Consider the following 12,304-nt stretch of genomic DNA (forward strand, 5'->3'; position numbering starts at 1 on the left):
GGATCTGCTCCTTTTAGTCACTTCTGGATGACGTGACAGAGACAGGCAAGGATCTGCTCCTTTTAGTCACTTCTGGATGACGTGACAGAGACAGTGAGAGAGAGAGAGAGAAGGCAATTTCCGTACCGGTGACAGGAGCAGTAATGATGGGGGATGTTGTTCCTTTACCGGTTAATTTTTGATAGCAGTCCGCGTCAAATTTAGTCATCCAATGGGACAAGAGAGTTCATGCAACGAGAAAAGAGAGAGCAAGAAAATACAATAAATAATCAGACATGTAGGTTCATTTAATTAAACTCTATTAAAATTGTGTTCCCAAGCGAACATCTAGAACCGCCGTCAAACCAAACCCAATCCAGTATTGATCGCATTACTCCTTCCCAATGATTAGTTTCGAAATCGAAAGAAAACTACGTCTGTGTGCGTATCGGCGCCTCATTTGGCCCCCACCATCAGAACTTAAACTCGACATAAATTACTACAACAGCAGCCCTGTTTCGCTGTTCCACAAGCACCCAACGATCCAATCAATTGAATGCAATTGTAAACATTAACATAGCCGATCGCGTGATCGCGTGGCGCTCTGTAGAAAAGCTAATAGAAAAGCGCAGCACACATTTCAATACCGATGCGCAGCACCCCTCCCTGGGTGGCTGGTTTATACTTTAGCAATAAAATGGGTGACGTTGATATACTGGCTGTGAGGCACACCACATCGGAAAGAAAAGCCACGACGTTGTCGATTACACACGACCTTTATTTTACATGGTTCTAGTCAGAGTTGTGTATTTTATTGTGTTTTTGAAAGTATACAATTTTAATTAACACAAATCAAAATCATTTCAGTGTTGGTTAAAGCAGCTGTCGGCAAACCTGCATATAGTTTAGATAAGTTCACAGTGACAATTTTCGTTTACAACGTTTTTGTGAGACAAATGTTGTGTAGTTACTGCAACTTTAGGAGGTATTCTTATGAACTAGTAATGTCTGGAATCGTGTCTGACCTCTGTTCTGAATGAAAAGGAATTTTCCGAGGTAGAAAATGGACTATGTTAAACTTTTTTCCACTTTTTTCCAATTTTTTAACTTAAGTTTGTTCTTGTCATCTATCTCTATTAAAAATATGTTTATAGGTCTGTCATTGCTGAATCAAGAAATTATGGTTTCAATCCAAAACAGTCTGAAACAAAAAATTCACTTTATCTTGAAATGTAGCACACATGTAGCAGAGGCCAGTAATGACTGAGAGCAACATTTCTTGTTTATTCCCAAAAGCCATGTAAAAACTAAACATTACACACAAACTGTTCTTGCTTTTCTTTTTCTGATCTAATCCTAACTTACACATCAATAGCACAGTTACTGCTATTCCTATAAACTATCCTTCGTACTACTTATATTTTAATTCCAAAACTTACTTTACTGCATAATTTAAGCCGTAACAGCCGTTCTGGGTGAAGTGTTTGATATCGTTTCACATGCAGCAGCTGTTGGTTTTGCTTCTGTTGCCAATGTCTGATACGAAATCAAATCATGAGTTTGCCTGCTCCTTATCGAACCCTATTATTCAACTACGGTTCATGATTGAGTGGACAACACAAACAACCAGCTTCAGCTAAACAAATGGTAAACCGTTTAATGATTTCACGATAAAGTCTACTACTTGTGAGACTTTTATGCAGCTACACGCGATGTACAGCGAATAAAAAGGCGCGAATTTATTATTTTTCTCTTCCTCTTTCCCAAGTTTAATTTTGAGCGAGATATATACTTCCGTACTTTATCGGCAGCAACTATCTTTAAACCCTAATTCTAAAGTATGATTAATGTGTCTTTACTATCTGTGGAATGTTTTATCGTATTTCAGTGTGTAATGTTCCGAATACTAATTTCCTTTGTAATTATAGTACTTGAGTCCCCTGTTTTGTTCGCATCGATCTTTCCAATCATCCGGAACTACCAGGCTCGGAAAACCTTGTTTATATGCAACAAAGAATCTTTTGTAATAGCTTTGTAACATGATCTTCCTATACTGTGTTATTGGACCTAAACCTTTATACTTGCTCTGTAAACAATTGCAAACAAAAGGCAAATTCAACACCGCTTGTTCTTACTTTGTCGCACAATGAATTCTTGTTAGTTGACCAATGGCCTTCTCTCCACTTATGGGACCGATAAAGGCTGTAAATAATTTCTTGCTGAAAGTTATTCAAAAAAGTACCCAAAATATCGTGCACTTTTTTGGGCAGCCTCGCAAAGGTGTTAAAAATGCACACACATTCGTCAGTCACAGAGATGTACAAAAATAGTTTTCTCGAATTATGTCAACGGAACGGACTCAGCATGGGAGGGATGTGTGGTGCGTCTAGCAGAGCTAGTCACGTGAAAAAATGTCTCTCTTCTTCACCAAAAAACCCGATCAACCAAGCGTTAAGAAGAGCAAACATATGTGTATATATGGGCCACATGATTACACTTTTTTCTCTTTTCGATTGCGTGTACAGCACACATATGTATATTTTAATGCGCTCCCCGGCATTCATACGTGATCGTTTTTCCATTATTGAAGTGTTTAGGGACGACCGACAACGACGGTGATTTTCAAGCAGATTCGTTCCATCTAAACCGAAATTATGTTTCAAGTATATAGAAAGTGAGTTGAGAATCGATTAGAAGAGGATGAGCTCGTACGCGTTTGCTATTGAAATTGATTTTAACTTGCCGTGTTCGTGTTGCAGAGAAAGCGAAGGAGAGTAGGATGCCCTATTATCGGTCAAATGACTCTTTATAAAGGGCATGTCAACCTTGCAATCACAAGCAGAACCCGGGGAGGTGATAAGTAATCCCCTTGTTATATTGACGAATGCTCTCAACGTTTTCAACTGATTATTTTCATCAATTAAATATGCTATTAATGGTTCGTGTTGCTACAAAAAAAAAGCTTCTAAAGATAGATGTTTGTTCTGTTCATTTGGTAATCCTAGTTGAAGTTTGGAAATTCTTAACTTAATTACAATATCCATGCGAGCAGCATGTTATGGATTTGACACACATAAAAAAAGCCTGGAGCCCTATTTCGGGCCATTGAAACCTTACAAACGGCTGTCTACAAATATTCCCTCCTCTAGGTCAAATGAGTGAGAGAGCGACTGACGAAATTTGCTTGTCTTTTGCGTCATTTTAATATTTTTATTTCTCTATAAGTACACGGGGATACTTTAAGGGTTTTCATGTCAATTTGGCTTATACATAAAAAAAGAATATGCTAAACCGCGGTATCAGAAGAAAATCTTCAATGAACGACCTCCAGCAGTTCAACTGACACCACAAGTGATTGGACAAAATATTAACGAACAAAGATCGTTCTTTTCGTTCCGTTGGCCAAATCTCCAACATACAACATCATTCCAACTTAAAAATGTTCCCTGCCAGCGAAAAAGGAGTTATTACTGACATCCTTCTTCTCTCTTTTCAGCCTAATTATGAATTATGAACGATTAAAGAAAAGGATGCAACACAACACCATTTGTGCGTGTGTGTATTGTGTAATGGAATGTAGTGAAGTCCTGCTGTGTTCCGCGAAGATCACCGCAAAATAAGGGTAGAGATAATAAGTACGATTGTGAAATGATGATGGCTTGGCATAAAGCAAGCATGAGAACTCGATGATGCTCTGTATAAATTGCTTCACCACGTTCACTACACTCTGTCAAGCTGTGCATCTTTTTCCATGTTTAAACTCAATGCTCGTATGCCCTCTATGCGCTGCTTATGCATCGCTGGCATAAGTCTTTGTTCGTCGATAAGAGAGTATTATGCCTAGCGTTCCTTTTTTTGTCATATTATTATCAAACTTGTCTTGTTACAAATATGCGCACCAATCTGTATCTGGGTCGTATTCTCTTTTGCTCGTTTTCGATATTCAAGATAATTATGCCATTTAAGCCGAGTTTTTCCGCTACTATACTATCAGAGTTTCATATACCTCCTCTACCTAGTTCCGAAATAACTCCCTGCTAGAAATTTATCTCAATACTTTTGCTTTGCATTGTCTCCTCCCTCTTTCAACGCAGTCGAATCAATATCTTCTTCGCCTTCCGTTAAGGGGGGTTCCGGTTTTCTCAGCACTTGCATTTCTTCCGCCGTACGCTCCACATCACGATCGCTGTTCCCGACGATGTTACCACCACCACCACTAGCAGCACCTTCTTCACCCGGTACCGACTTCTGTTTGCCAAAGTTTTCTCCATCCGCTATCGTTTCCGGCAGCTTTTGGTTGTGCGTTTCCGGCAGCAGCAGCGACAGCACACCGCCAACGAATGCCAGCGCACCGAAGATGAGCAGCGGCAATGGTTGCCAGTAGTCACCGAGCAAATTGAAGTACGGTGCCAGTATGCCACCAACACGCGCACTAGTGGACGATGCACCGAGTGCCACGTTACGGATGACCGTTGGGAACTGTTCGGCCGAAAATACGTACACGGTACCGTAGCTCGAGGTAATGGCCATCTTTCCCAACATCGCCAGCACGACGATAAGCCACTGCTGGGAGGCAGGAACTACCATCGTCGTCAGGAGCATTGTGCCGGCGAAGATCATACACCCGCACAGGATCGTCCGTCGGCCCCAGCGGTTGAGTGTGAGCAGCAGGAACGAGTAAGCCGGAATTTCCACCGCACCGCTGATGACAAAGTTAAGCAACGGATTTCCACCAAGGTTGTTCGTGTTCCAGGACAGTCCGTAGTACGTGAGACTGTTGACGAACCAGTCGAAAAAGATGAGCATCGCTTTCCGGCGCAGGTTCGGATGTTTGAAGATATCGAGTAGCGAAGGTTTCGGTTCGTTCGTTTCCTCCAGCTGTTGAGCTTTATCTTCCTCGCGCAATTTTTCCAGCGCTTCCGGTGGTACCGTAACCTTATTGCAGCGGGCAACCTTCTCGATGAGAGTGATCGCTTCCGCTGGGCGTCCATTCGACAGTAGCCAGCGTGCAGATTCGGGAATAAATAGCCAGTAGCACAGGAACAGTATGCCGGGTACGGTTAGGGCGATCTGCAGCATGCGCCAATCGTGAATGAAGTACGCAAAGCCGGCCGTCAGCATGTACCCGACGGAGAAGAACATCATGCACACGACTCCGGCATACAAACGATCGCTTGGTCCTACCATTTCCATCGCGATCACATACGCTACCAGGAACACACCGGACGTAGTTGCACCGACCACCATCCGGGCCAGCGTGTAGGTGAAAAACTCGGGCGCAATACCGGCCAGCACGCCAAAGATCACCTGCAGCACTAGCGACGCAAAGAAGATGGGCTTCCGGCCGTACTTGTCCGAGAGGTACCCGAACACTATGCTACCCACCATTACGCCCACCATAAAAAGCGAGTCGGCTGATGCACGCAGCCAGCTCCGATCGCACACCATGTCCCATTCCGTGACGGTGCTACTTTCGAACTTGCTACGATCGTAAACCCACTGATGGCAGGCACGGACATCGGCGGCCGGCGTTCCTCCGGCCCAGTAATCGTCGGTAAAGTTCGCATCGAGATAGTTGCACGTTGAGTACTTGCCCGTTAGTGTGTCGATCGGGTAGGCCAGTGTGAGCCGGTCGGTTGGTAGCGGGTAGGAAGCGTTATCCAGCTCGTACGGCAACCGGCACCGGTAATCCGGTGCGGCAAGCAGAAACACACCGGCCAACTTGTGGAATGCGCAGGAGATTGCCGGCAGACATAGCAACACGTAGGTGCGCAACTGATATGTTCCGAATCCGCCGAGGTACGGCAAAATGTCATCGTAGGCCATTTTTTACTCTTCTCGCACCCAGCCAAGAGTAGCCGCCACCGAAACCGTGTGTGTGCGTTGTTTTGATCGTCACGGGAATGTCAAAATTTGGCGTCGGTTCTATTACTTTACCCGGAACAATGTTCTCCTCGCTCTCTCTGACAGAAGCACGTTTTAAGGGTGCGTTTTTTTTCAGTGATTTTTCCTCTCTTCGCTGACCGGTAACTGTTTCTGCGCAGATGCAGGTCTACCAATTTTCAACGACGTGTCTGACAATTCTTTTCCGGCAACGCACATGAGGTGATTTTCTTCTTTAGCCAAATTTCCCCTGTCGAATGGGGTGGTACCGAAGTAAGCAAAAGGGCATATGGTGCGGCCAATATCATTCGTCAGGAAAATGCATTCAGGCGTGTCTTTCCTTTACCACCACCACATTCGCCGTATACAACATATCACGCCACTTCCAAACGGTTACGATTTTCGCGAATTCATGTGAAAGTCTTTTTCTTCTCCGTAGTTCTTCACTTCCTCGCGCTTCGACGCTTTCGACGTAGGAATAATGGATACAGCGCCGCGCTGGATCGCCTAAATGGATCCTCCTATTTCATATCGGAGAACAGGTCGCCGTTCCAAATTACACAAACTCAGCGGCGTTTGAGGCATGTAGCGATTACTGATGATAACACTGTACAGCACACGAATCGGTCAGAAAACGTGTCTTCGGTGACCACCGTGTCTCGTGCGCGCACTGCGAATGACGTAGATGACACGACTCCTCACAAGCGCAAGAATTTCAAGTCCGCTAGGATTTCTCTATTTCTGTCGCATCGCCGCCTTTCTTGGCGTTCGAACAAATGGCGTTCAGGGTGGTGTTGATGTGCTGCTAGACAGTCTTACACACTGCACCGTACCATCGCATAGTTTCTTATCTCGAATTGAACACTGATATTGATGACTGAGGCGTGAAACGCTCAACACCGGGGAAGGCACAACGCACCACCACCACCAACTATCGGTTTTCTAACGGCCAGTCAGAGACAAAACTAACTGCCTCTGACCCGTGAACCAGAACACGAGCCTATCCGTCGCGCGTATCGTATCCGGACAGCGATACCTCTGCCTGCTGTAGTTTCGCCGCGTGGTACTATAATGGCTCGGAAAACTCGCGACTAGCCCTGCCTGGCAGCCCTCTGCTGCTACAAGCGCACGCACCGGAGATCTTCTCTCGCACTGTTGAGAGCGTGTGCGCTCCCTTTAGCGAATGGCAAAACCGTGATCCGAGAGCGAATGAGAGAGCTCGAAGCGGCCACGACTGCTAACGTACGCACACAAACACACAGAAAGACAGCAAGTGTGTAGAATTTCGGTTAAGGGTGGCGCAACGTCAACTAACATCTCGAATACCTTCCCGGGTTCACCCCGGTGCCGCTGTCCCTCCGGCCACGGGGAGGGAGGTGCGCGGAGCGCGCGGATCCACACCATAATCATCCGGTTGTGAAAAAGCGCGCACTAATACACGCAACGAATGACGGTGTGTGCGCCGCACCAGTCACTGGCCATAGGGGTTGATTTTCTTTAATGCTTGATGTGTACATACTTCACACGTAAAGAGAGAAACCGAGAGACAATGAGCGAATAAGGAAGAAGACATTATTCTTTGGCGTTATGTCTACTTCCGTCTTTGTGCAGTGTTTGCCGCCCATAGAAAGCTTGGAATTAAAAAAGAGATCCGATATGCAATTTGATGCATTGCTCAAACGCGTTGTAAATGTTTGCCATTACTTCTAATACTTCCAAATAGAGGACGGTAGACACAGACACGTAGACATATGGTGGTAAGTATTTGCGCAATCGATTTGCTTCTAACGCTTCATAGATTCTCTCCCATTCCTCCACATCAGGGGACAGCAATCTCCATATTCCACGTGGGTACTGCCGATAATGACGCTATAATACTAACTACATTCTAAGCATTTACCACGCAAATAACAAAAACCTTTTCATACAAAAAATGATCAATTGACATTTGAAACTATTTGGGGGCGGCACGGTGGAGAAGGCGACGGACTTTAAACGGCAGGACGGGGTTTCAAATCCCCTACAGACCGTCCCTCCGCAGTGAGGACTAACTATCCAACTACGTGCTGTTATCGGTAAGTCTAGTAAACCATTCGATGGCCGGCGTGAGTGACTCAGAAGATCGTTGAGCAAAGAGGAAGAAAGAGCCATTTGACGTATATGAAATAAATTATATTCCTCTATTCAATGTGTAATTTTCAATTTCTATCAATCAATGTATCAAAAATTGTCATATCGTATCTTATTAAAGAAAAGTCTATCTTCCTTTAGCTAAGAGAATGAAAAAAAACTCCTTCGGCAATTATCTGACAATTAGGCCATTGTTTTATTTTTTATAATTCTCGAATTTAGAATCCTTCGATAGAGAGTTTGCCGACAACAATAACGACGCGCTCTCTACATCAAAAAGGTATTTTTCACTAGTACTAATGTAATCATTTCAGATGTGAAAGGTAATTTCATACTGAAGGTCCATAATGTCTAGGATATCCCTAACTAAGTTGAGCGATGAACTGCTTTGCTCGCGGGTAACGGACTATCGGATTCGAATATCGTTGCCACAGCTGCTCTAGATCAATTGATAATGTTGTACAACTTTGCCTGTACATACGAAAAAAATGGTCTGTTGGTTCCCTACTACTATGGGTCATCGAATAGAATATTGTAAAAATCAGTTTACTTTTAAATGCATACGTTCTTCACATGGTAGTTGGGTTTGGGTTTGTTACCCTTAATAATAAATTTAAATTCTTAACCAAACTTTCAATTAAATCGTGCATCCCTGGAGTTCGAACGAGGAACCCTACATAAGAGAATAACTCTTGCGCTCTCTTCCTCTCCCTCTGAAACCGTTCTTTCCTCATTCTCTCGCAACGACACCTTTAGTCATACAAGGAACATAGAATCTTTGCCTTATTTTTCTTGCAACATAAAACTAAGCATTTGTTTGATATGGTTGTTTGTTCTTCAAAATATTCTGATTCATGTTACACAATGCCTTGTGACACAAATCTGTTATCAGAATATACAAGTCGGAAGAAAGGCAAAAAGGCAAACATGCGTTGCATACATCGTGAAAGCACATACAGTTGCATATGCAGTAGGTAAACGAACTACAAGTTAGTTATCGACAATGAAAACCGCGTCAGCTTATCACTGACTTACAAAATGTAAATAATATCTTGCTCCTTGTTGTTTACATTTTTACATTATTTTAACTTTGGCACTTTATCTGCCCCCTTCGATGCAAAATTGTTGATACAAGATAGATTTTACGAATGCTTATCTTGCAAGACATGTGATTTCATTATACCACCAACGGTTTATAGTACCAATAAATGACGACCGTTGAAAAAGGAAATAAAAGTAACGAAACGAAAAATGGCCTACAGTTAGAGCGTGCATGTTCACCTGCAATGTTTCTTTTATATGTAAAATTTCCAATGAGCTAATAGATCGTACACATATTTAAATCTTGATCTGTTCAGTATGGTACTGCAGTTACAAGACCCTGGCATACATTGTTCCTATCTGAGCATACGAACTTATGAAGCTAATTCAAACAACAATCAGTCATATTCGGTCTTTATCAGCACCAAATATATATTGCACCTTTACAACAACAAAAAGTTACTTCTCATAACTAAGTCCCTGATGTATTAATAGATTATACACAGGAAAACTGAATTGTGTAATATGTAGGTTCAATGGAAAGTGCATTAGCAGCAACCATCACATATAGCGAAGCTCATTGTACTTCCGGATTCCGGATGTAGTGCGTAAATCAAAGGCGTTCTCCTATCGCGCGTTCGATGCTGAAATTCAAAATAATAGCACATGAGGTATCGATTTTTACGCCAAAAACACGTGGACTCGGGGCTGTCTGTTTCGTCATAAACTGTACAACGCTATCCAGCACGCAGTAGTTACCGAAAATATGCTTTTTCCACTAACAACGACAATGTAAACATCAATGATTTTGCTTTGCTTTACTGCACACAACACACAACGCATCATAGATATACGCAATATACTTATACTTACAATTTAGAGCGGACTTAATAGAATTATACCGTAGTATCACTACACAAATTCTCTAAAATTTTCGACAAGTATTGCTTTTTAGTTATTGTTCATTGAGCTGTCAAAACCAAGTTTTTGCTTTGGTCGCGGAAACTCCTGTACGCGGTACGACCATGCGTTTGAAAGACGTTTAGCGCTTCTCACGCACACTGCTGCAGCACTTTAGCAGCGTTTATAACATCAGGTTGAGTTGCTCTAATCAGCTGGGCTACCCATTTTGGGTAACACACAGTACGCTCAATAACAATTCTGCATACTGCACAAAATAATTGGTTTAAATATCAAGTTCTGCCCCTACATAATTATCTCATTAACTGTTATCTTTCATTGCAAACATATTTCTAAATCATACACATTATCTATCATGTACACTACAGCAGCGTTATCTTTAAAAATACTGACAAAAAAACATTATGCTAAGGATTCATTTACACTAATTTCAGATCAACACTTTTATAAATTTCTATATGGTAAATTCAAAATAATAATAGATAATGTGTATGACTAATAATCAAGGATCTACCATCAAAAAAATTTAAGCACAACTGTAAGTTCATGGTAGTTCAAATAATCAAAACTTACAACTGATGCCGATTGAATCCTCATTCCAGATTAGCTTTTAGCATCCTATCCGGCTACCAGTGAAATGATCAGTTAATTTTAAAGATCATTTATGATCCCAGGGCATCAGTATCACACAATTGCGTTGATTTTTCAAGCAACGATCCATAAGCATTCATCAAACTACTATTCAACTAGTTTCCTTATAATATCATAACATACTGCCATCGTTCCCTTTTACGCAGCTTAAGTCAGACCGCTTCCTACATCACACACGATTCGATTCTAGATTCTTTTATACTACATTCTCTGACATCTGGGGCAGCTTAACGGCACGAGAGTTAGTTAAAAATAGAACGCCGCCAGTGGTGGAAACACAGCCATGAAGCTGTGAATGAGGGGATGGTGTGTATGATACCGACTATTCGTACCCATCATTGGCGTTGCTGCCCGGAACCACACATATGGGAGCCAGCATGCAAAGAAGCGACCATAGATGCACCCATCTTAAACACAACGAAATAATCATTCATATGTAAAGCATTACATATATCCGACGACCTTCGTCGAAGGGTTTCAAACTACACAGATTCAAATCACGGTCCGCTGTGACGTCACACTACTTGTCAAAGTTTCATCCACGTCCGCGGGAAGAAAGTGGGGTCCAACACGTATGCTTTTACACCAAAAAATGCCTTCTTTGAGAAATCGTAGAAGCAAATTTAAGTAGTACTCGTTAAATCGTGTTCTAGGTAATGCAGCAACCTAACCGGCATAGGGCATATCCGTTTTCTTCTCCGGATTAAAATTCGTTCCAACGAGAGTGTTCTTCTGATAGTGAAAACGGCAAACACAACTTTCGTAACTGCACGACGGTAAGTTTGACGTTTGACTCACCTAAAATGACAGAAGAAAGAAACAATGATGAGAGACGAGAGAAAAAGGAAAGAAAAACTACGAACGCAATCGTCGTGTGACAAAAAATCTGAGGTTATGTGTTTAGCGAGCGGAATGAATTGAAAACGGTCACTGTTTGTGCGCTCTACAGCTGATAGATTATGTTATCCTGGAACCAATGCAAGTACATTTTCCTGCACCCAAGAATGCATGCTCAATCTGAACGTGGCAGTTAGCGAAACCACACACAGCAAGAAAACAGGCTCGTACTATCTTCTAGCAGAAACTCATTTGGCAAGACCCCATCATCACGATAGAATGCTGGTGTTGGTGTAGGGAGCTTGCTGCTTCGGGCCAAACAGCACGCAACCAAGAAGGGGTTTTTTAGTGTGTAAAGCATACAATAACCACACGTTTTCTTAACTTATCCAAGACTTGTCACACTTCGAATCACGAACGAATCACGAGACTTCCGGGAACGCACGCATTTGTCCGTGTCTGGAGCATATTTTAACAATATTATGACAAGCCAGACTACAACACATTGGCGCAACGTTTTCTTCTGCTGGCTGCATTATTGCTGTCGATATTGCAACGTAGTACGAAAGCCGTCTTCCGGACGGTGGTAGTCTACGCAAATATGCGTTCGTTTTCGTCGCACCATCATTTCAACTCGCTAAAACAGCACCTTCCGAGAAGAAAACGGTCGACGACCATGTTCCTGTGCCCCCATACGTACCTTTAAAACCGCCCCGCTCTTCACCCGTTCCACCGATATGGGGGGAGGAGTAGGGCTAGGAAAAAGTCGGAGCACTCAGTTTTCTACAGTATCGAGGGATATTTGCCGTAACTCTGTGAGGCGCACACTGTTTTCACACCACGACGACGACGACGGAAAAGG

The 12,304-nt window shown here is 42.8% G+C and overlaps 2 protein-coding genes across 2 annotated transcripts in view; both read right to left on the minus strand.

Annotated features, from left to right (window-relative positions):
* The window catches only part of LOC126557318 (serine/threonine-protein kinase Pink1, mitochondrial), a 251,977-nt gene that overhangs the window by 30,224 nt on the left and 209,449 nt on the right, over positions 1-12,304 (minus strand). The gene's annotated exons all lie outside the window — the stretch shown is intronic.
* LOC126557509 (organic cation transporter protein-like) lies at positions 4,030-5,805 on the minus strand. The gene has a single exon (XM_050213305.1). It carries the CDS (start codon positions 5,803-5,805, stop codon positions 4,030-4,032), a length of 1,776 nt encoding a protein of 591 aa, XP_050069262.1.

This window comes from Anopheles maculipalpis, chromosome 2RL (genome assembly GCF_943734695.1).
Source record: "Anopheles maculipalpis chromosome 2RL, idAnoMacuDA_375_x, whole genome shotgun sequence".
NCBI lineage: Eukaryota > Metazoa > Arthropoda > Insecta > Diptera > Culicidae > Anopheles > Anopheles maculipalpis.